General features: G+C 45.2%; 1 protein-coding gene across 1 annotated transcript in view; it reads left to right on the forward strand.

Annotated features, from left to right (window-relative positions):
- Positions 1-25,650, forward strand: part of EFR3B (EFR3 homolog B) — a 116,429-nt gene that overhangs the window by 34,769 nt on the left and 56,010 nt on the right. The window contains exons 2-3 of the mRNA XM_004377570.2: positions 22,880-22,956; positions 25,294-25,421. Of these exons, the coding sequence (XP_004377627.1) occupies positions 22,880-22,956; positions 25,294-25,421 (205 nt within the window). The remainder of the gene's footprint in view (positions 1-22,879; positions 22,957-25,293; positions 25,422-25,650) is intronic.

Here is a 25,650-nt window from a genome sequence, read left to right on the forward strand (position 1 = left end):
GGAACACAACAGAGAGTCCCTGATGGAGCAGGAGAAAGGTGGGGTGCAGAACTCAAATTCTAGTAAGAGGACCAGACTTAATGGTCTGATTGAGACTAGAGGAACCCCGGAAAACATGGCCCCTGGATTTTCTATCAGCCCAGAAGTAAAATAATTTCTGAGGCCAACTCTTCAGACAGGGATTCGACTGGATTGTGTGACATAAAGTGATAGTCATTAGGAGTATGCCTCTTAGCTCAAGTAGATACCAGAGACTAAATGGGCAGCTTCTGTGCAGAGGTGAGATGGGAAGGCAGAGAGGGTTAGGAGCTGGTTGAATGGACGTGGGGAATCGGGGGTAGAAAGGAGGAGTGTGCTGTCGTGGTATGGGGAGAGCAATTAGTGTCACATAACAGTGTGTGTATAAATTTTTGTATGGGAAAAAAATAGAATTAAATAACCACAAGTTAGTAGTGGCCACCATATTGGACAGTGCTGCCTAAGTCCTCTATCACCTCCCCACAGTCTCCTTGCTGGAGATTGCCGCTGCTGATAATGTGCTGTCTATCCTTACAGATCATTCTCGGCGTTTACAGCATATTTTACGCGCATATTTACATAAATGCCAAGTTTGTTTGGCCTGCATGTGTTTCACACAAATGAGGTCATGCTCACATGTCCCACTCCCTCCTCTTTAATTAACACTGTGAAGGAGCCCTTGTGGTACAATGGTTAAGCACTCCGCTGCTGACCGAAAGATTGACAGTTCGAACCTATCCAGTGGCTCTGCAGGAGAAAGACCTGGCAATCTGCTTCTGTAAAGATTACAACCTGCTAGAAAACCCAATGAGGCAGTTCTACTCTGTCACACAAGGTTGCTATGAGTCGGAATCGACTTGATGACACCCACCAACAATGTTTTGGAGAGCTTTCTGTGGCTGTGCATGTAACCCTGCTTCACTCATGTCCAGCTGCTACATGCAGTGCATTGCACGGATGTTTCCTTGTTTATTTAGCCAGTCCTCTATTGATGAACATTTAGGTTGTTTCCAAACAAAACCACCAAACCCATCTTTTACGTGCTTCCCTGTATAGATGAGCAGCTGCAGGTACTAAGAAATGGAAATTCTGAACCAAGAGGAGGAAAAATATGCATATTCCACCCCTGGTTCTCCCACTCCTGGTTCTTCTGGCCCCACGTGCTCGGGACCTGTGAGGCAGGATCAGGATCACAGGCGGTGCTAGCCTGTGTCCTAGACGCTGCCGTGGAGCCGTGAGTTTTTTGTCAGAAGCTGGCAGCCTTGTTCTACTCTGATCTCTGCTTTCACTCCCCATGCTGAGAGGCAGGAACCTAGATTTTATCAAGCAGGCCGTGACGGGCTCTGAAAATACTGAGACATGAATAACAACCGGAAGATGACAGACACAGACAGCGTTCATCTGTGAGCCGTGTTAAATAAAAGCAGCCTTAGAAAAATCTGAGAGCTCAGTGCCTCATTTTTAGTTAAATTTCTCAAACTACTCTCATTACTCCCATCTTGGGGCACAAGAATAGCAGCAAAGTATAGGGTAACTGGTTTAAAAGCCAAAAAACCAAACCCATTGCCATTGAGTCAATTCCGACTCATAGCAACACTGCAGGACAGAGTAGAACTGCCCCATAGGGTTTCCAAGGAGCTGGCTGGTGGATTTGAACTGCTGACCTTTTGGTTAGCAGCACAGGTTCTTAACCACTGCACCACCAGGGCTCAACTGGGTCTAAAGGGTCATGTATTTGCTAGCATTTGAACATTAGGTGTTGAGCAATGGATAAAACAAAGACTGTCTGCACAGTCTTGCATCAGAGTCACTGTCTAAAACGAGGCAGAGGGAGCTCAGTCCCTGGGATTGGCAGAGAAGCCAGTGCAAATTAAAGTGCAAAGAAGAAATACATTGGAAGAGAAGCCATTGCCTGCTTCTGGTGGTCACAATGCCCCTTATATGCAAAGATTTTTTCCCCCTAAGCAGGAAATAAAAAGTATTAAAGAGTTAGTAATGACCAGGCTGGGATAAGATAAGAGATGGAAGAGGAAGGTGGTGAACAGCAGGTGGTTGTTGTTAGATGTGTCAGTCGCCTCAGACTCCTGGCGACCTTGTGTATAAAACGACAAACAGTGCCCAGTCCTGTGCCATCTGGCCGGTCGGTGATATAATAACCAGTTGCCGTCGTGTCGATTCCAACTTGTGTGACCCTATGTGTGCAGAGTCGAACTGTATTCCATAGGATTTTCAATGGCTGTTTTTTTCAGTCCACCTCTGGGTGGACTCAAGCCTCCAACCTTTTGGTTAACAGCTGAGCATGTTAAGTGTTGCGTTACCTGAGAATTCCAAACAGCAGGTCCAAAATACCAAGCCAAACTCTTTGCCATTGAGTTGAATCTGACTTATAGTGACCCTATAGGACAGAGTAGAGTAGAACTTCCCCCATACAGTGTCCAAGGCTGAATCTTTACGGAAGCAGACTGCCACAGCTTTCTCCCACAGAGCTGCTGGTGAGTTCAAATTGCCAACCTTTCTGCTAGCAGCCCAGTGCTTAACCATTTTGCAACCAGGACTCCTTGAACAGCAGGTAACATCCTTTAAATGAGAAATATTCATCCAACAACCAGGAGTGGGAGACATTTGGCAGGGGTAGGCCCTGGGCCAACAAAGAACTGAGGAAAGAAGAAAGTAGTGAAAGTGGGAACAGATAAGGGGAGCGGAGGCTCAGAGGGGACAGGCCCTGCCAGTGAGGCTCACTGAGAAGCTGTTAAAGCATATTTGAATATGCAGTTTGAAAAACAAATGGTAACTATTCACAGAAGGTCAATGGAACTGAAAACAAAGGAGAAAACTCACCATGGTTGAATACTCCAACGAATCAAGCTGTTTTCTTTTCTCCACATTCTCTGTTCTAATTTAATCATAATTTTCATCATTTTGGCCATACTATGGCTACAGGTTAGTATATACTTTTCTCGTTAAACACTCTGTCCTAGGAATTTTTCCTTGTCACCTAGTCTTCAAAATTATGCCAGTGAGGTCTGCACTTAAATTATTTACCCAAATGTATTTCAGCCAGCTGGCTCAGTTTCACTCAGAGTTCTTTTGTTTACAAACATCACGAGGAGAGTGTGTCCTGGGCCTATGATTAGTAGGAATCTAGAAAATAGATTTCTATTTCTATCCATTGTTTTCCTCTCGGCATTTTCCATCAGCTGTGCAGTGCATTGACTTCACTGGGCCGTTCTCCGATTCTGGCCCCAGTCTGCCTTCTCACGGCTGATATCACACCTCACATATCCCTCTAGTGATATAATCTGGGTACAGTCATTCCATGGTGTGGAGGGGTGGGATGTCGGATATCTCTCACGAAGTTTCCAGGACCATGTGGCTGCCGAAACATGGTTGAGGTGAGGTTCCCCATTTGTGTCACTGGTCCCAAGCTTTTGACTTCTTCATCCCTTTCTGTGCCATTGGTCATGGCTTGTGGGTTGTACTTACTCCGGTTTTGGCCCATGTGGTTGTTTCCTTTCTGTTCTCTTTGCCACTGCGCTGGATCTGGCCCTTATTTTCTTGTGCCTTGGTTCCTGTTTGGTCTCTCTCTTTCTTTTTTTTAAATTGTGCTTTAGATAAAGGTTTACGGAGCAAATTACTTTCTCATTAAACAATTAATACACATATTGTTTTGTGAGATTGGTTGCCATCCCCGTAACGTGTCAACACTCTCTTCGTCTCAAACTTGGGCTCCCCATTGCCAGCTTTCCTGTCCCCTTCTGCCTTCCCGTCTTTGCCCTTGAGTTGGTGTGCCCGTTTAGTCACCTTTTGTTTTATGGGCCTGTCTAATATTTGGCTGAAGGATGAGCCTCAGGAGTGACTTCAGTACTGAGTTAAAAGAGTGTCTGGGGGCCATACTCTCAGTGTTTCTCCAGTCTCTGTCAGACCACTAAGTGTGGTCTTTTTTTGTGAGTTAGAATTTTGTTCTACATTTTTCTCCAGCTCTATCTGGGACCCTCTATTGTGATCCCTGTCAGAACAGTCGGTGGTGGTAGCCGGGTACCATCTAGTTGTGCTGGACTCAGTCTGGGGGAGGCTGTGGTAGTTGTGGTCCATTAGTCCCCTATTCATTCTCTTGATGGCCTCCCTTCTCTTGTTATCTCTCTCTCTAAACTCAAATTCAACTAGATAGCACAGCCAGACTACTCTGATTACTCTTCCTCATTCACTACCTTCATCCTCTCACACCTTCTTGTCAAAAACTATCAAACAACTCCCTATCAGCTACAGGAAGAAGGCCGAGTTCCTTACTGCCCAGCCTTAGGACCCTGAGGCCTCTGCTTGCCACCTCCTCTCCAGCTACATGCAGAATTTCCTGTCCCTGAATAGACAATTCAAATTCTTCAGTCTTAAAAATATTCATACCTTTTGACCTATTTCTGGAAATTCATTGTAAGGAAATAATCCAGAAAATGAAAAAAGCTGTACTGCAGACATATTCATTTTAACATTATTTTTAATAGCATGAAAATGTAAACAAGGTAAATGTTAAATAATATGGAGAAAACTCAGTAAATGATTGTGGATCTTCTCACTGGAATTTTAAATATACATTAACAATGATAATTACGCTGATAACTCAACAATAGGAAAATGCTTATGAAATAGAACAAAGGGGGACCAGACAGCTCACATTTGTGGAGCACCTACTGTATACCAGCTTGCACTAGATGCTTTACTTATCTCCCACAGATGAGGAAACCAACAGAGGACTTAGATAACTTGTCCGAGGTCCCACAGCTCATAATCTCAGTTTTGCTTAGTTGTAAATTTCCTGTTCTTTCCGTGCTATAAAATGCAAAACTGTATGTACAGTAAGGAGCCCTGGTGGCACAGTAGATAAACCTATCGCTGCTAACCAAAAGGTTGGCAGTTTGAATCCACCAGCCACTCCTTGGAAACCCTATGGGACAGCTCTGCTCTGTCCTATAGGGTCGCTATGAGTCAGAATATACTCGATGGCAAGGGATTTGGTTTGGTTTCGGTTATCTCTGATATAATTACAATTCCTGTTTGGAGTGACAATATTGAGGCTCATTCTTTAAAAATGGTTTTCTGTGGATGTTGTTGAAACTATTCAACAGTTTCATTGAATGCCCGCTCTACACTGTGAGCTGGTGCCAGGTGCCTTTGAGGATCTCCCAGGCAAGCTTGGGTTCCAAAACCAGTTCTGCCTACTCAACAGTTTCTCTTGCCCACATAGTCCGTCCTCCTCCCCTTCACCCACTAGGCCCACATCCTTTAAAATTCTGCCTCAATTCTATTTCCCCTGCAAAATCTTCCTTAACCAACCCAGCTTAAGGAGCATACTCCTTACTTTGAGTTACTGAAAACAAATAAACAAAACAACCAAGCCAGTTGCCCTGGAGTTGATTCCGACTCATGGCGACCCCTTGTGTGTCAGAGTAGAGCTGTGCTCCATAGAGTATTTACAAGTTACTGCAGCATGTAAAACATTCTGTGAGAAACATTAGTACACTGAGGCTGGGTTCATTTTATTTATTTATTATGCCTTTTCTTTCCAACTAGACTGTAAGAGCTCTGAAAGCCAGACCTGTGTGTTGTTAATACTTTATAGCCCCATACAGCCTTGGTACAGTGGGGGCCGTAGTGGGTTTTCAGTGGCTGATTTTTCAAAAGTACATCACCAGGCCATTCTTCCAAGGCGCCTCTGGGTGGACTGCAACCTCCAACCTTTTAGTTAGCAGTCAAGCGAGTTAACTATTTACACCATCCAGGGACTGTATAACTATATAAAAAACCCATTGTCGTCAAGTCGATTCTGACTCATAGCAACCCTATAGGACAGAGTAGAACTGCTGTATAGGGTTTCTAAGGCTATAATCTTTATCGAAGCAGACTGACACATCCTTCTCCCACAGAGCTGCTGGTGGGTTTGAACCTTTGACCTTTTGGTTTGCAGCTGAGCGCTTTAATCATTGCACCACCAGGACTCCTTGTATAACTATAGCTCAGTATCAATACCAAAAACTTGATGTTGTTACAATCCGCAGAGTCAATTCAAATTTCACCAGTTATATACACTTTGAAAAAATGATCCATCCTAGAAATTGTCTTTTTCTAGTTGAGCACATTTTCTTTGTACTCCCTGTCTGTCATATTTACTCTCACTTCACATCTTTATCCACACTATTCCCCTAAAGTCACAGCCTCCTGGCTCTGTTCCTGGCTCCGTAACTTGTTCCCTGTATGACCTTAGGCAAATTAACTAACCTCTCTGAGCTCTGGTTTTCTCATCTGAAAAGTGAGAATACTAACCTCCTGGGATTTTTTTTTGTTCATTTGTTTTAAATGGAAAGTGCTTAAGTTAGTTACTACATAATAGTTACCCAGGAGACATTGGTGTTTTTTTCCACCCTCTCCCGACATCGAGAGCCTGCTTTTTCTCACAATACAATGGAATCCTTCTCTTTTAAAGAATGTTCAAAATTGGTCTCCTTTGACAGTTTCCCATCCTATCTCTATTACCTCAGTATTCCTGCTCTGTGTGTGTAACATTTAATAAGTATGGTCCTGATTGTTTGTTACATGTTCCTGTTGAATATATTGTCATTTCTATTTTTATCTATCAAAAATATAAGGCATTTAAGAAACCCTGGTGGTGCAATGGTTAACTGCTCAGCTGTTAACCAAAAGGTCATAGGTTGGAACCCACCAGTGGCTCCACTAGAGAAGAGACCTGGTGGTCTGCTCCCGTAAAGATTGCAGCCTGGGAAACCCTGTAGGGAAGTTCTACTGTGTCATATAGTGTTGCTATGAGTCGGAATCAACTCAATGGCACCCAACAACAGCAAGGGCAGAGGTCTCGGGTTTTTTTTTTTATTTTTTTTTATTGTACTTCAGGTGAAGGCTTACAGAACAAATAGTTTCTCATGAAACAGTAGTACACATATTGTTTTATGACATTGGTTAACAACCACACAACATGTCAACCCTCTAACTTCTCAACCTTTTTTTTTTGGGTGAAAATACACATAGCCAAAGATACACCATTTCAAAAATTTCTACACGCACAGTTCAGTGACATTGACTACGCTCTTCCAATTGTGCTGTTATTCTCACTTAAGATGAAGGCTTACAGAACAAAATAGTTTCTCATTTAACAGTTACTGCAAATGTTGCCCTATGACAATGGTTAACAATCTCACAACACATCAACAATATCCTTACTCAACCTCGGGTTCCCTATCACCAGCTTCCTTGTCCCCGTCTGCCTTCTGGCCCTTGTCACTGGACTACTGTACCTCGTTAGTCTCATTTGGTTTTATGGGGCTGTCCACTCCCAGGCTGAACGGTGAACCTCGGTGATAACTTCACCACTGAGCTAAAACGGTGTCTGGGGGTCATACTCTTGGGGTTTTTCCAGTCTCCTTTAGGCCAGTAAATCTGGTCTTTTTTTTTTTTTTTGTGAGTGAGAATTATGTTCTACATCCCTCTCCAGCTCTGTCCAGAACTCTCTGTTGTAATCCTGGTCAGAGCAGTCAGTGGTGGTAGCCGGGCACCATCTAGCTGTACTGGACTCAGTCTGGTGGAGTCCTTGGTAGCTGTGGTCCCTTAGTCCTTTAGACTAATCTTCTCCTTGTATCCTGTTCTCTTCATTCTCCCTTGCTCCCGAAGGGATGAGAGGTCTTGGTTTTTTAATCTATCTCAGTCAACATATTGGATAAGGGCCTAGGCTGGGTGTCATCTGTAAATCAAGGGTGACGGCATCGACCTCACAGACTTGTTGTAAAGATTAAATGAAATAATGCAGGTAAACACTTAGCAGAGTGCACGGCCCAGACCAGCTCAGCAAATGTGAGCTGTTGCTGGTGGTCATGGTGACTGTGATCTAGTTGTGTTTCCACAGGGCACGTGGCCCTTGGCCTCCAAAAGATGATGGTGTGTCTGTCTGGAGTTACGTTTCTTTTCTTCTTTTTCCAATTCAACAATTTTTACATGTACAATTCATTGGCACTGGTTACATTCATCATATTGTGCAACCATCACCAATATCCATTTCCAAATTATTCCACCACCATGAACAGAATCTCAGTGCCCCGAAGCAATGACTCCCTGTTTCCCTTTCCCTCACACCTCTGGTAACCACTAATTGGATTTAGATTTCTTAACAGCTGTTTGTGCTTCATTCTCCAAGAATAAAATAAGGATAAGAGACTTTAAGGGCAATTCCTCTTTTTTTTTTTTCCTTGTGATTTTAATTGAGGAGAGAAGATAGATCTGTTTGCATTATCTGGAACATAGTAATCCCAGAGGCGGGTAGATGCAGTCATTGATAAAGGGGCATCATATTGCAGATTTTAGAAGAACTAGGGTCAAACATTTAGTTGAAAATCTACACTTTCAAATTATCTTTCATCAAATTTTTTTTTCCAAATTATGTAAGATATTATCTTTGGCACTACCCACAAAAAAAGATTAGTATTAGACCCATCAAATACCTTCCCTGGAAGTAGTTTCATTTATCCTAACAATGTGTAAAGCTAAAGGAAATTATATATTAAAACTATCCATAAAATATTATATAGAGAAACTGAGATAGACTAAATTTTACAGGTTAAGGGCCATTCTTGCTCTGATATTCCATTTCATTCTACCCTGCCTTCTTTTTCCTAAGCTGGGAAAGAGATTTTAATAATAATTGTCATAGTAATACTGATGATAATAATGATAGCTAACTGTCAATGAGTGCTTGTTGTATGCCAGGAGCAGTTTCAAGAACTCTACTTGTGTTAACTTATCTAATTTTACCCCACCCTATGAAGTAGTTTCTGTTATTCCCATTCTGCCGATGAGGAGACCGAGGCTTAGAGACTTTGCCTAAGTTTATACCAGGGCTTTGAACCCGTTATTCCCAGTTCAGTCATGGCCAAGGAAAGAAAACTGGAACAAACCTGGATTTTTAAAATTTAAATGGACTGGAATGATAGCTAGAACAGGAAAAATTGCGGGTTGAAACCCTGGAATGGGAGACTCAGAAGAGGCATAGTGAGCCCTTTTAGGAGCCTGATACATGAGACTAGATTATTGGCAGGACCATGGAGACTGACACTCATTCAAAGTGCGATTGGCCACCATCTTTGAGCAGGACACCATTGTTTCCCACTCTGTTCAAAATCCAAGGGGCAAGAGATTTGGTTGCTATGCAATGCATACACTGCCCTTGTTTTCTAAGAGGAAGATAAGGTTTCTAGCAGGGCATCAACCCTTAATTTTTCCCATTCTGGTTATCTTTTCGGACCACCTAAACTGTAAAAATTCAGGTCTGTTCCAGTTTCGCTTTGTTGGCCATGACTGAACTGGTACAGAGCCCTGGTTACACCGCTTGTGTGAGCTGGAACTGGGATGTGAAGCCAGGCTCTCTGGCTCCTGAAAATGCTTTTGATAAATCTCGCCTGCTATTTGTGGTCCCAAGACACAGAGAATGGAAAAAAATCCTGTTTAAAAAAAAAAAAATTTTCTGTTTGTTTTTATCTATTATTCACTTGAAGAATGATACCAAAGCCTAGGGAAACCTACAGTGAGTAAAGAATTGAAGCCCTAACAGTAGATCAATTGGACATGTTTCTCTCATTTTAAATCCCCATCTTCGATTAAGTGGCAATCAGATTACCCAAGACTGGTGAGAAAGCTCAGGGGCTCTCAAAGGTCAGGCTACTGACAGCTCTTGGGTTGTCTGTGAATTCAGACAAGCTCTTGCCGAAACCATCTCCCCAGGGAGAATTCAGCTGCAGTTTAATTCCACTTCAAATAAGAGCTGTCTGGAAACTCGGACTCTGTCCCCTTCCCCAAACTCATTTTCATTAGTACCTCCTGTTGGTCTCTTCAAACCTGAGTCTTCCCCAGACCACAGGAGACAGGTCTCACCCCAGCCTCTGCCGAAATGCCTCTGCTACACTCGGAGCCCTGAGCCACAAGGTGCCATTTGATTTCCTTATCACCAATAAAACAAAACCAGGCTCTCCCTGTATGACTCCCGGCTTTAATTATTGAGGGTAAATTGCTGCATCACTCAGAATAGTGACAAATTGGAAACAACAACGGAGAATGATTACAATAAACCGGGTCTGGTCAAAAGATAGAATCGTCAGTAGACATTAAAATGAGATTTTGAAAACTATCTAGTAAGCGGGTTGTCTCAGTCATCTAGTGCTGCTCTAACAGGAATACCACAAGTGGATGGATTTAGCAAAGAGAAGTTTGTTCTCTCACAGTCCAGTAGGCTACAAGTCCAAATTCAGGGCATCAGCTCCAGGGGAACGCTTTCTTCATCGGCTCTGGAGGAAAGTCCATGTCATCAGTCTTCCTTTGGTCTGGGAGCTTCTCTGCGCAGGAACCTCCGGTCCGAAGGACATGCTCTGCTCCCAGCACTGCTTTCTTGGTGGTATGAGGTTCCCATGTGTCTCTGCTTGCTTCTCTCTTTTATATCTCAAAAGAGATTGCATTAAGACACTAATCTTGTCAACCTCATCAATATAACCTCATCACAGTGATAGAATTTATAACACATGAGGAGATCACATATAATCTCATCATAGTGGTAGAGTTTACGACACACAAGGAAGTCACATCAGATAACACAATCATACAATACTGGGAATCCTGACCTAGACAAGCTGACAGATATTTTGGGGGGACACAACTCAATCCATGACACGGGTAGATGCTCACAATATAAGAAGAACACGAGCTCTAACACTGTACCATATGATCCCAATTTTATGCATGTATTTTAAAAAGATTCATAAACACAGAAACAAAGACTAGAACAAATACACTAAAATTTTAAGTTATCTCTGAAAATGGTGTGGTTGTGTAATGTTTATATTCATTTTTATTTTTTCCTATTTTACATGAGCATGTATTCCTTTTAAAATCAGAAACAAAGGAAAAGCAAAAAAGAAAAGAGGGAGCACTTGAAGTTTTCTTAAATTTTCCCTTTTGAAGATGTATAAATGTCATGGCGGAAGTGTCTGACCTCCCCTGACTTCACAAGGGGGAAGGAAAATCAAGATCAACAGCCCGAGGCTGATTCCTATGAGGCAGAGGTCAAACACACCTCCACTCTCCAACCTTTTTACCAATTCTGATACCAGCCATCCCTCCTACGGCATTCCCTATTTCTATGCTGGGTTCGATAATTCACTGAATGGCCACACAGAACTCACAGACCATACTCACAGTTATGGAGTTTATTAGGGAAGAAACAGGTTAAAATTCAGGATCAGAAATGACTCAGGATACAGTTCTTCAATCAGGACAGCCTCTTCTCAGCCATGCCCGTAGGCAGGCCTCTCTCTGGCCCTTGATCCCTTGGCCCATCAGCCCAGCCTCTGCCCTGCTCGGGCAAGTGTTACAAAGCTCTTTAGCTCCGCCCATAAGTGCCTGGAGGCACCCCACTCCACCAGCAAGCCTCGGTCCAAAGGCACTCAGCTCTCTCGCTCCGTGGGTTGGCATACGCACTGTAACCACCTTGCTCCATAGGCCGGAAAGCCCACTGCACCATCTTGTTCCAGTCCCCTGGTTCTGCCGCCGCCATTTCTCTGCTGCTGCTTCTTGCCATCTCTCGCCATCTCCAGTGTTACAGCTCTCTCTCTCTGTCCCCTGGGTCTAGGAGGGTCTCAGCACAGGGATCCCAGGTCCATAGGATGCACTCCACTCCTAGCTCTTCTTTCTTGGTGGCAGTGAGATGCCCCGTCTGCCTCTGGGATGGCTCATTTTAAGCCTAGCAGGATGGCAAAACTAACCAGTCCCCTTTTTAGGGTTCCATACACCTTATTTGCATGGTCCCACCTCCACAAGGGTGCCATGCACCTTATTTGCATTATTAGCAAGTTATCTAGTCACCTTGGTGGGCCACAAGCACCTCATTTACATAGACCCACCGAGTCATTTGGTGGGAATTACAAGACCATGGTGAGAAAGGCCATATAAAAGCAATCCATTGTACCATAGAAGGGCTGTGGATTTTTTCTTTCATGAATTCACCAGTACTTACCAGCTCTCTTCACCCCTAGTGAGCCAGTGCAGGTCTTGCCTCTTAGATTGATTCAACTTGACAATTTCTTCAATTTTATGGGCTCCTTAGTCTCATTGTGATACATCATCAACTTTAAATGTATGTGGGTATCCGTCCCCAACTAGAAGGTGAGTTCTTTGATGGCAGAACCGATATATTTTAAATATCCTCCTCTTCCTCACACCACCCAGCAAGTACTGTGCACACTGCTAGGGTTCAATTAACAGCAGCTGAACACAGGGCCTGGTGCTCACGGGAGGCAGATGAGTCAGACGCACCTCTCTCTGAACTTTGTGCAGCTTCCTCCAATTCATATGAAAAGGTTGTCTGTGCCGTTTGCCCTGGATTAAATTTTATTGTAAATTGTTTAAAAACAATTCATTTTGCTTTGGTGTAAGGAACGACCAAGTCCAGCCCTTGCCTTTACAAGGGGATTGTAAAGCTAAGAAAATAAATATGAACTATTTTGAGCAAAAAGACGTTTTTCTTGTGAATGGAGATAATGGTGTTGATGTTTGTAAAAAGGAAACTGAGGGCTAAGAGGGGAGGTGAGCTCCCTGGGCCCCACAGGGACAGAGGGCAGGTGAAGTCACCCGTCACACCAGCTTTCCTCGAGTCCTGCTGGGCTCAGGAGACTGTACCCAAATCAGAAGAAAAGGAGACCTGAGAAATTTATAGTTTATTTGGGGGAAGAAAACATGAGTCACTGGAATAGCTGCCTTAGTGAGCAGCAATAGGAGATTGAACAAGATAATATGGTGCAGAGAATATGCAGAAGTTGAGGGGACAGAATGAACAGTAATGGCTGGGTTGAATGGCATTATTAACACAAGCTTCCAGGGAATGTTCAGTGGGTGTCAGGATCTGCCAGCCCCCTGCACGATGATCTCATGGCCCCCAGGTCTGTGGGCCTGATCTCCTTCCTGCCCCTTTGCTGTCCCCAGCTTCTGCACACTCCCTGGCCCCCAAACACCTTCCTACCTACCCATGGCAGGATGGAGCCTCTGTCTGCTCCTCTTCAGAGCTCCAGCCCTTCCCTCCACTGGATCCTGCTGTGGCCCCTGACCAGGGCTATTCTAGGGACAGAGCATGGTGAGAGGCCCCTCTACAATGAAGGGAGGACATGAACAACCACCCCACTTTTAGGGGCATCCTTTGTTGAAGACTAAGGTTAAGGGTTCACATATAACGGAGTGGGGCGCCGCTTTTACTGCTTGACTGTGAGAAAAACAAAATGAAGCAACGCTCTGCCACAAAACTACATGTAGGATGAATTGGAGCAAGGAAACTGGCCAAGTGATGTTTACAAGAACTGGGTGTATATTCTAGCACAGTGGCTGTGGCAAAGGAGAGTACAGAATGGACTTGAGAAATTGGTGAAGATATATTTTAGGGAAAGTGATGGAGACTTAAGGGGAGCTGAATGATGCAGAAGCAAATGCAAACTGAGTGCCTTGGGCTGGACGCTTGCCCTCTCTGATCCTGTGTCTTTATCTGGAACATACCTTCCGGGGTTGTTAGGAGTAGTTAATGAAATATTTGTAAACTATTTGGCCTAGTGCTTAGCACAGAGCAGGTGGTAAACACTGGTATTTTTTAGATATTAGAGATCAGTGCCAGGGAGCCTGGGCAGTGATGAAGGGGAGGGAGGAATCCACAGGAGCTAACGTTGTCTCTCACGGGGCCTGACAGATGATGCTGGGATAACCAGCTGCCGTGGAGTTAATTCTGACTCATGGGGACCCCATGTGTGTCAGAGTAGGACAGTGCTCCATGGGGTTTTCAATGGCTGATTTTTCAGAAGTAGATCACCAGGCCTTTCTTCTGAGGTGCCTCTGGATGGACTGGAACCTCCAGTCTTTCAGTTAGCAGCCGAGCATGTTAACTATTTGCACCACCCAGGGACTCTGATGCTGGTTAGTAATGAGGGACTTGGGGAAAGGATGATGATGTTGCTGAAAAACATGTTTAGTTTTTGAGATGTTTGTTTGTTTCAGACCATCAATCACCCTGGGCAGTGGGTCGCTCTGACCAAGGGGACAGATGAGTCAAGTAAGTAGGGTCAGACGAGCAGAGCAAAGGAGAAACAGGGCCCTGGTGTGCAGGAGTCACGGGGACACAGATACTGCTGGCAGAGCAGGTGGAGGCTGCCAGCAGCTGTGAGGTCCGCCATCGGACCATCTTGGTCGGGAAGCTCCGTGAAACCTGTTCAGTATTGTAGCAACACTCAAGCCTCCACCGACAGACGGGTGGTGGCGGCACATGAGGTGCATTGGCCGGAATCGAACCAGGGTCCCCGCATGGAAGGCGAGAATTCTACCACTGAACCATCAATGAATGCCCCCTAGACCCTGCTTTAGGCCCTGGGATACTGCAGATACAAACAGACACAGATCTCAAGGAGCTTGTCTTCAAGTGGGGCACATAGACAGTAGACAAATATTAAATGTGTCGGCTGGTAAAAGTGCTGTGAAAAGAAAAAGAATAAAAGAGGAATAGTGGCCAGGGAAAGGAGACCTGGTGGTGCAGTGGTTACGCACTCAGCTGCTGACCAAAAGGTTGGTAGTTTGAACCACCAGCCTCTCTGCGGGAGAAAGATGTGGCAGTCTGCTTCCGTAAAGATTAAATAAAAAAACAAACAACAACAACAAAAAAAACTGTTGCCTTCGAGTTGATTCCGACTCACAGAAAGATTACAGCCTACGAAACCCTATGAGGCAATTCTGTTCTGTCCTATAGGGTTGCTATGACTTGGAACCAACTCAGTGGCAACAGGTTTTGGTTTCTTTGTAGTGGCCAGGGGAGTTCTTCCCAGTTAGATGGTATCTGAGCTGAGAGTGGGAGGCTGGTGGATACAGGGAAGAACATTCCAGACAGGAGGAATATTGAGCACAGGGGCCCGAGTCAGGGTGTGCAAGGAGGCCCTGCTGTTGGAGCAGAATGAGAGAGTGGCAGGAGGGGCAGAGGAGCGGGGCAGGTCTGACTGTTGGTAGTTTTTGAAGTGGGAGGAAACCACTGACATCTTGTCATTGAACACTCTGATTTCATAGATGAGGAAAATGAGAGGCTGAGTGGTTTGCCCAGACTTCCCTCTAGTTAATCCCTACTGATTGGATTTTTCAGTAACCAGAGTGGCTGCATACTAGTGAACTCGGCCATATCACTTTTCCCTCCCTTCCTTAAAATAGCTATTAAAATATTAGATAAGACAGATCCTACTGTCAGGAGAGGACTCTTCATACATTTACCTTCGGTGTACCATGGTTGGATCTGCCAGATGTGATCCTCAGAGAATGAGAGAGCGCCTGGTGCACAGCGCTCTCTCTCGGAAATAGAATGGTTCAGAATGAAAGCGTTCTTTTATAGGCATAGAGCTATAAATTAAACTCCACTTACTAACATTAAGAATCAATACTATCAGAAATAAGATTTAAAGAAATATATAAATACTGATTGGTTAATCTCTTGTTAAAATGAATTGTTTTTATTTATTTATTTATTTTTTGAATGTTTTCTTTAAACATGGAAACCCCATGGAGCAGTTCTACTCTGTCATATAGGGTCGCTGTGAGTCGGAATCCACTCGACGTCACCCAACAGCTCCCTGGCTAGGTTGCGGCTACCTTGCGTTCACCTTCTGGTTGGGAGTGTCCTGTCCTGTGTGTTCCCAGCGCCCCCTGATCTGTCTTGGTGCCGAGAGGGCGGGCACCCCTGACCAAAGCCCTCCCGACCTCTTGGCCTTATCAGAGAGATCTTTACCTCCTGCTTTCAGCTTGAATCCGGGCCCTGGTGGTGCAGTGGTTAAGAGCTATGGCTGCTAACCAAAAGGTCAGCGGTTCGAATCCACCACGCCGCTCCTTGGAAACCCTATGGGGCAATTCTATCCTATAGGGTCGACCATGAGTCAGAATCAACTAGATGGCAATGAGTTTTTTCGGCTTTAATTACTACCCAGAAGTATAGAGTGCTATACAAGGCTTTCTGCCCTCTGGCTGAGATTCCAAAAAAAATCTCTTTGGCTATATGATCTTTCCCTTTCTAAAGTGGAGTAGATAAGATGGTAAAATAATAGCTTTAGGATTGTTTTCCCCAGTGATTTTTCTTGTGTTTCTCTCCTCCAATCAGGATATTGTCAGCCATATGGCCTTATAGTTATCCACTCATCCTCTTTTGAAATTCACCATGTGGCTGCTTTAAAAAAAAGAAAACTATTAATTTTTTTCTATACTCTCACCTCCCCCCCAAAAAAGCTATTTATTTTATTTCTCTATCTTACTTTCCTCAAAACTTGGTTTGTAAAGAATTTTTTAAAAATCCAGCTTCAGAGTCCAACATGGCAGAAAAGTTTGCAGACACTTGTGTACTGTTGTTGTTATGTGCCATCAAGTCGGTTCTGACTCATAGTGACTCTATAGCACTGGTTTCCTTATATAAACATCCTGCCCCTCAAATATTGCCTGAGGTTCTGCTATTAGAAATTATTTTCTTTGGCTTGGAGTCTTTTAAAAATGCATATACCATCTGGACGACTTTATCAGCTGCTAGCATTTTGTGAGTTAAACAGATCACTGAGATAGGGGATTTGGGTGTTTAAGAGGAGGTTAATAAGGGCATGTTTGGGGGCCAGTGCAAGAAGCTTTAAAGCCCCAAATGCCTCAGCTGGGAGAACCTTAGGGAAGGTACAGAGAAATGAGGAGAAGAAAGGTGAAATGCTTTACCAAAAAGTTGTTGTTGTTGTCATCAAGTGTTAGTACATGTGACTCCACGTACAACAGAACGAAATGTTGCCCCATCCTGCACCATCTTCATGATCACTGGTATGCTCGAGTCCATTGTTGCGGCCACTGTGGATGTTGAGTGCCTTCCAACCTAGGGGGCTCATCTATCAGTATCGGACAGTATTCTGTTGTGATCCATAGGGTTTTTCTTGGATAATGTTCGGAAATAGATCGCCAGGCCTTTCTACCACAAGCAGTGGGAAGGAAAACTAAGAAAGAAGCAGAGGGAGAGGACAAGACAGCCATCCTTCGGCGCCTCTGCCTTTTGCTCCTCCTGCCTTGTTTTCCCTGAACAACTGGATCCTCTCTTACAGTGTCAGTGGTCATCGCGAGGGGATGGCCCTTAGAGCTTCAGCGCTGGTCTCCCTCCCGAGGCCTATCCCTTCTCCCCAAACACCTGATGATTGAACCTAGATGTCTGCAAAACTGACCCCACCCCCACCCCCAGCCACCTCCGCTTTCTCCCTTTCTGTCTAGGGTGCTGCTGTACTCTAGTCTTCGTACTTGAAAAACTCGAGTAATCTTTCATGCTGCCCTGAGCCACTCAAGTCTTTTATGTGTGTGTGGTAAATGGATATACAACACAACATTTGTCATTTCAACATTCTTCATATGTATAAATCAGTGATATTGTGTTCATCATGTTGTGCGACCATCACAGTATCTGTTTCCAATTTTTTTCCATCACCCTTAAAAGAAGCTCAGTGCCCCCTATCAAGTCTTTCTTGATTCCGTCCTGATAACATCACTCTGGTTCAGGCATTTGTTTCTTCACTTTGGGCTGTTTGGTGATTCACCCACACATCTCTCTGCCTTAAATCTCCCTGTCCTGTCCCATCTTCCTTAAACCTCCCTGTCCTGTCCCATCTTCCTTAAACCTCGCTGTCCTGTCCCATCTTTCATATTGCCTCTGGATTGATCATCACTGTCACTCACTGCTCAGGGGCTCCCAGAGCTCTCTGTTAATTTAGGCAAAACCTGAGCCCTTTTCCCTGATGTTCAGAGCTGCCCTCATCTGGCCCCAGCCTGGTCCTCCGTGTGTTTCCTTCAAGGGACCAGAGAGGGAAAGAGGAGGTGCTCGGCTAAACAATGGGATGTGCTATCTCATTTAGTCCTCACCCCGCCCTCTGGGAAGGATCTGTTATCATCTTCATTTTTCAAATGAAGAAACTTGAATTATGGTGTTGGTGAAAACTAGTGAATATACCATGGACTGTCAGAAGAATGAACGAATCTGTCTTGGAGGAAGTACAGCCAGAATGCTCCTTAGAAGCTGGGATAGTGAGGCGACGTCTCATGTCCTTTGGACATGTTATCAGGAGGGACCAGTCCCTAGAGAAGGACATCATGTTTAGAAAAGAGAGTCAGCAAAAAAGAGGAAGACCTCAACGAGATGGATTGACACAGTGGCTGCAACAATGGGCTCAAACATAGCAACGATTGTGAGGATGGCCCATGACCAACAACATTTCATTCTGTTATACGTGGGGTTGTTCTGAGTCAGAGCTGACTCCGTGGCATCTAACAACAACTTATTCAAAGTCATACAACAAGGAATTGAAAGAGCTAGGATTTCAGCCTATGCCTGCTCAACCCCGGAGCCCAATTTCTTAACCTCCGTGTGCTCTGCTGCCTTGCATACTCAAAGTGTGGTCCCTGGGCCAGGGCATCAGCATCACCTAGGAGCCTGGTAGAAATGCAGACTCTCAGGCCTCACCCCAGACCTACTGAATCAGAATTTGCATTTTGACAAGATACCCCAGGTAATTCCTTTGTACTTTACAGTTTGGGACACACTGCCCTAGTGGTTCTTTTTCTGTACGTGCCTTTAGCACCTTGACAATGCTAAGCTAATCCCTTCTCTGGTGTAGTAATTAGGAACATGGCCTCTGGAGCTATTTTTTTGATTCAAGTCCCAGTTCTGCCACTTATTAGCTGTGTGGCTCTAGGCAGGTAATTTAACATCTTGGTGCCTCAGTTTCCACATCGTAAAATGGTGATAAAAATAGCGCCTACTCCATGAGGTTGTTGTAAAGATTAAATGGATTGCCTGGCAATAAGGAATGAAGGACCCGCCGTTGTTTCTCCTCTGTGAATCCTGCCCACATCTTCTTGCCCCTCCTCTTCCAGGAAGTCTTCCTCTGAAGGAGATCTCACCCGTTCTAGAGTCTATGGCAGATGGTCTCGGACTTTGATCATAAAACAGTCTTAGAGAAAATCTTGTCCTCTTACTTTATTGATGAGGAAACTGAGTCTCGAAGGTCAAATGACAGAACTAGGACTTCAACACAGTACTTTTTAACTCTAACATTAGCACTGTTTCCAATGTACTGCATTTATAGTATTACATACTTTTCTATTCTCCACATAATAGACAAGTGTCTTAGGTTGGATTCTCTAGAGAAGCAAAACCAGTGAAGTGTATGTATGTAGAGAGAGAGAGGGAGATTATCTCAAGGAAATGGCTCACGCTGTGGTGGAGGCTGGCCACCTCCCAAAGTCTGTGGATCAGGTGTCAGCTGGAGGCTTCTCCTGGCTCCCATGGCTGCAGGGTTGACAAATCCAGAATCAGCAGGTCAGACGGCAGGCTGCCGGCTCACAGGGCTGCGGAAGCCAGAGAATCCCACAGTTGGCAGATCAGACGACAGGCTGTTTCAAGTGAGCAATCTGGCTAGCATTTTTGAAAGGTCTCAGCTGAGCCTGGGGAAATGCAGAGGGGATGACAATACTGAGCCAACTTTTAATGAGAACCTACCAGGGCCCTGCCCTGCAATCGTGTGTGATAAATTCTGTGCCCGTTTAGAGATGACAGCGCTTGTGCGCAGAGAATGCAGTTACTTGCTTGCTCAAGTCACACAGCTGGGAAGCAGCAGTGCCCAGATTTGACTCACAGGCTCACACTGTTGACAACCCTGCCTCACCAGCCCCTGCCCTCTGAGGATCTGAGGAGGTTAGAAAGAAAAGAGATTAGAAGGCAACACCCAGGATTAAGTCAGGTTGACCACCCCCACCCTTCTTATCTAGAAGAACCAGTAAACCAGTTGCCATCAAGTCAGTTCTGACTCATGGAGACCCCATGAGTGTCAGAGTAGAACTGTGCTCCATAGGGTTTTCAAGGGCTGATTTTTCGGAAGTAGATCTCCAGGCCTTTCTTTCAAGACACCTCTGGGTGGACTCAAACCAACAATCTTTTTTGCTGGTAGGCAAGTGCTTAGCTGTTTGTGCCTCCAAGGTGGCCCCCTTATCTAGAGATGCCTGGAAAAGACAAAATCAGCGGCAGCTCTGCTGGTTGGGAGCCCATGCTCTCATCTCTTTTTCTTTTGACTGTCTCACTTCTTCCCCATTGGTGGGCCTTGAATGTGACTGGATTCCCCCTGCCCTCCACCGAAGGCCCTGCTCTAGTGGCTCCTGGAGGCCGAGTGCTGGGAGAGGGGGCTTCCCGGGAGGGGCCATGGACTACAGAAGGAGGGACTGGAGCAAAGGAGCTCTCTTTCCAGAGTACAGGAGAGCAGGAGGCCAGCAGGCTCCCTGGTTTCCATCTGGGAAGAAACCGAGTCGGTGTCCCCAGGCCAGGGCTGGCCAGGCCTGTTGCCTCTGGGAAGCCTCCCTCTCCGCACTGACAGCACTCACATTCCCCTTTATGCCCCCGTACAGGGTTTCTACCCTGAACCCCCAAAACGGTATTGTGCTCTCGCCTCCACAAGTCTGGGTTCCCAGCAACCGTGAGCTTGGCCTCTGTGCAGCACAGGCCCCGCTCATGGCTGTTCAGCAAGGTTTGAGGAAGAATCTGACTCTAGCATATTTTCAGTCTATGTTTCTCCATGTTTCTGTTTCCTCACTCAAATTGCCAAGGGCCAGGGCACCTGTCTTAGGGACAGTATGAGGGAGGCTGTGGGGGAGAGTAGAGCTCACCTCACCTGTGCATCCTTGAGAAGAAGCATCTTCACGGCTGCACCAGATGGGGCCAGGGTGCCCTCATGGGGCAGGTCAGGCAGCAGGCCCAGCTAGGGGGATGCGTCCCTCAGGAGCTGTCCCTCATGAGAAGTGGCCCTGGGTGCCAACCAGCCAGAGCTCCAGTGCCTTCTCTCAGGGCAGGGACAAGACGAGGAGATGCCAGGTCAACCCCGGTGAGCCTGGGTAGCCGGCCCAAACTGGGAGACCCTGGGTTTGCAGCTTGTGAACTGGTTGCCCGGCCCTCCTCAGGCCTGGCTGCCCTCCGGGTTCAGGGGCGGCAGGAGGCTGAGGGGTGCACAGCGACCCCTGTGGAAGGGGGTTGGTATCACAAATCAGTTATCCTGCCCTCTGGGTGCCCACTGTCCTCCCCAAGTGCACACCCATTCCCCAATACCCAAATTACCCCTAGAGCCAAAATCTGAGGCTCTTTTTTCCTTCTGGTTGTGCCCACCCCCCACCCCCTCCCAGTCAAAATCAAGAGAGCTGCTTTTCTCCACACTGTGTAAAGCTCTTTGTGTGATTAACGTAATTCCCACTAAAGCAATTCATTCTTTTCTGAAAAACCCATGGGCTTAATCTTTCCTGGGCACATTTGCATTTTAAGTAGAGAGCTTGTACAAAAGAATTAATCTTTAATTAGTAGAATAAGGGGGCAGTTATTTTGGAGGAGGAGAGGTGGACTTTCCCAGGTTCCTGCCTGCACTCCAGGCCTTCCCTGCCCCCCTCCCCTCCTCCACTCACCGGGATGCCTGAGGTGAGGAGCTGGGATGTGGAAGGAGAGGCTTCCACGTTGGAAGGAAGGTTGAAGACGAGCAGTGGTTCCCATACTTTCCAATTTCCTTTATTAATTAGAAACTTTTTATGGTGTCACCCGGAATTGCCAGAGTTTGTTTTATTATCACCTGTTTAACACCATCATTTTGCCACACCAAAAGACTCAGAAGGACCTAATCTCAGGCAGTCATCTAGATGGAATAAATTTAGCTTTATAAAACGTACCACATTGTCCTTGTGTTTTTCGTTTTGCCACAGACTGGTGAGCACCTCATCGGGGGCTGGCATTTGAGAACCACGAACTGGATGGCCCCTAAGGCCCTGCCTGACTCTAAAATGCTACAGTTCTCAAATACCGCAATCACGCTGCATTAAAGATGCATTTTCAAATGTTAATAATTAATGGTAATGTTAATTTATCATAGTTTCACATAACATTCTATAATGGAAATGACCCCAGGAGAGAGGATGGTAGAGGGAGATTGAGGGGCAGACAATAGAGGAAATGGGAAGCATGAGGGGCAGACTGGGGAAGAGCTGCTGCCTTCTCAGGGGTGCCCATCTTCCCAGGAGCTTCAGTAGGATACTTGGGCTGCGGGAGACAGTTTTTAGTTCCATCCCAGAAGAGTGTGTGTGTGTGTGTGTGTGTGTGTGTGTGTGTGTGTGCGCGTGTGTGTGTATGAGTGGATGTGGATGTGTGTGTGTGAGTGTATGTGAATATATGTGTGAATGGATGTGAGTGTGTGTGTGAGTGTATGTGAATGGATATGTGAATGGATGTGAGTGTGTGTATGAGTGAGTGTATGTGAATATGTGTGTGAATGGATGTGAGTGTGTGTATGAGCATGTGTGTCACTGAATGTGCATGTGAGTGTGTGAGAGCAAGTATTTGTAAGAGTGAGAGTGAATGTGTGTGGATGTGAGTGTGTGTATAAACATGCACAACAGTGATATGTGTGGGGCACCCTTATGTAAATGCTCCTCTATGGCCTGGCATCATGAAAATGTGCCAGTTTGCCGGCTCTGCCCTTGCACATACCACTATGCCTGATCCCCAAACAAAAGCTATGAAATGAGAATGCCAAATGTCTTAGAATTTGGGAGTAGGGAAGCAGTGGGATAAGCCAGCTCTAGGGAAGGCTGAGTCCCTGGCGCTCTAGGGGAGGGACCAGCCAGAATTTGTTCCAACTGCAAGCTGTGCTGGCCCTGGCTCAGGTTCCCGGGTCTCCTCAGCTGAGCAAGTGGCTTTCCTCATGGGTTTTTCTTGTTCTCATTCCAGGTGTGTGTGGCTGCTGCGGCGCCCTACGCCCAAGGTACAAAAGGCTGGTTGACAACATCTTCCCTGAGGACCCAGAGGTAAGTCACACGTGCCATCTGCCTGACGCCACCAGGCATCACAGTTCCACCATCCAGGCGGGGCCTCTGAGGCTGCTGCGTGGAGAAAGCGGGCCTCTCGTGGCTCGGGCCTCTGAGCATTCTCAGACAAATTGAAGCCTTGACCAGAGCCCCATCAGGGGTGAGGGGCTCTTGGAAACGTGAAGGAGGCGGGTATTTGGATCTCTCTCAAGTCAGACTCTGCAGAGGGCAGCTGGAAATTTCTTATGGCATGCTTTTGACTAATGCTGTACAACTAAGACACCTTTCTCATTTGTACCTCTCTGGGTGACAGTTTCCTCACGCTGCTAACTCTCTTGATGGTAATGTTTCCCTGCTGTTTAGTGTGAGCACGCTTCTTCTGGGTTTTGGCTCAGGAGCCCTGTCTATCTCTGGGGTACCCTACCGTGACTGCCAGGTGTCTGCATGTGCACTTACAGAACACCTGGCTTCCTGGCTGCCATTCACCACTCTAACCACCCAGCCCCACTCTACCACCCAGCTCTCACTCTAACCACCCAGCCCCCACTCTACCACCCGGCTCCACTCTAACCACCCGGCCCCCACTCTACTACCTGGCCCCAACTCTAACCACACGGCCCCCACTCTACCACCCTGCCCTGACTGACCACCCAGCCCCACTCTAACCACCCAGCCCCCACTCTAACCACAAAAGCCACCACTCTGTCAGGCTGCTTTTCTGGGCTGTGGTCTGAGAAACATCAGGATCTGTTGTTCTGGACTTGCTCATTGGGAATCAGTGATCCCTTCTTGATGAGTAGTTGGAGAATCATTTGCAGCATCCTCTGGAGAACTGTCTAATTACTACAGAGCTGCAAACTTCCTGTTTTCGTCTTCGTGCTGGATACCCAACTCGTTTAAATTCTGAGTCACTTTTAATGAAGGCTTGTCATGTATATATATACACACTCATGTGTACACACATATACATATGTATACCTACACACGTATACACATACATATATACTATACGTTATGTGTGTGTGTATCTATGCATGTGTACACATATACATATACACTATACACATGCACACACATATAGGTAGTTACAGACATTTAGGGGTTTTGTTTGGACAACGCCGTTGTAAGTCGGTTCTGACATAAGTCAAATACCTTGTATCTTTTTAGTTTTCATTATTATTGCCTTTTATTATCAGTATCTTTGTAAATCCAATCTTTACTTGTCTTTGGGGGTTAAAAACATTACGTATAAACTTACAGATATATTTTAGTACATACATACATAAAAAATACACAAATCATAAAAATTTAACAGTGAAGAACAGTTGGACAACTTTGGCATTTTCTCAGTTGTGGTAATAACTCCACTCATGGAAGGTTCTGGACCATCTGGATTATCCCTGAGAATGGGGGTGGCATTTCTAGTCAGAAAACTAGTGAGAATTATCTGTATAGTCCTTTTCTTTTTTTTTTCCCCCCACATATTTTGCAGTAACATCTCTCTATTTCCTGAATCTGCCTGTCAACTTTAGTAAAGTGATCAGTGTTTGGGTCCATGTTTTCAAGAACTGAAGCCCCTGATTTAGCTCAGGAAAAACTTTAGGTAATCCTTTCACTGTAAAATTTTTTTTGACTACTCTTTTTCCTCTTCCTCTTTATTTCTTTCTTCTTTAACGTTTCTTTCCTCTTCAAAATCTAATTTCCTGATCTGTCAACTCCCCTTGTTCATGATCTATGAGCTGTTCTACATCGACAATGTCAAGTTCTCAATTCAAGGTTCTTACCATATGGACAATTTTTCCACCGATCTCTTCCATTCATATTATCCTGATTAAATGCTTGGAGTGTGATCACATAACTCAGCAATTTTTCCATATCCCCTGCATGCGTTTTCTCATAACTTTCTCCCAGGAAGATGCAATGTTCCAGATACAGTGAACATCTGAGAATGATAACATCAGCAAACTGTGCACCGCAACATTGTATGTAGTACATATCACAATAAGATGTACAAAACAAAATGAGAAGGACAATCGTAAGTGCAGTTTGTCACAACAAATACGTTGTAAGTCAGGGATTACCTATATATGCATTTATCTCTTACTATTTTACTATTCTTATTTATAGCTAGCACACTTTAGGCTAGACTGTGAGTTCCTGGAGGGCAGGAACTATGTTTTAATCATCTTATATCCCTGATGCCCAGGGTGTTGTCTGGCACATACATAGTAGGCACTCTGCAAGTGTTGATTGAATTGAATTATGATTTACAGCAAGACTTGAACACTTCTAGCCATCATATGGTCACAGTGATGGTGAACTGTCTGTATTTTACAGGATGGCCTGGTGAAGACCAACATGGAGAAGCTGACCTTCTACGCCCTTTCAGCTCCAGAAAAGCTAGATCGTATTGGTGCCTACCTCTCTGAGAGGCTCATCCGTGATGTGGGTCGTCATCGATATGGGTGAGTAGTATGGGAAGGTGGGAGAGATATTTTTAACCAATATAGGTCGTTTTAAAAAAAGAAGATAGTAGGCTGTATTATTGAACAGACTGAGAAAATAGGGGCTGGGATTGGAGGAGTGGGTTCCATGTACTCTTCCAAAGGCAGGTTAAAATTTCATGCTGTTGCCAAAATTTGAGAAGAAGGGGATGCTGGACTAGTAGGAGGACCTCCTTTAGTATCCCTTTAC

This window comes from Trichechus manatus, unplaced genomic scaffold (assembly GCF_000243295.1).
Source record: "Trichechus manatus latirostris isolate Lorelei unplaced genomic scaffold, TriManLat1.0 scaffold00052, whole genome shotgun sequence".
Lineage (NCBI taxonomy): Eukaryota > Metazoa > Chordata > Mammalia > Sirenia > Trichechidae > Trichechus > Trichechus manatus.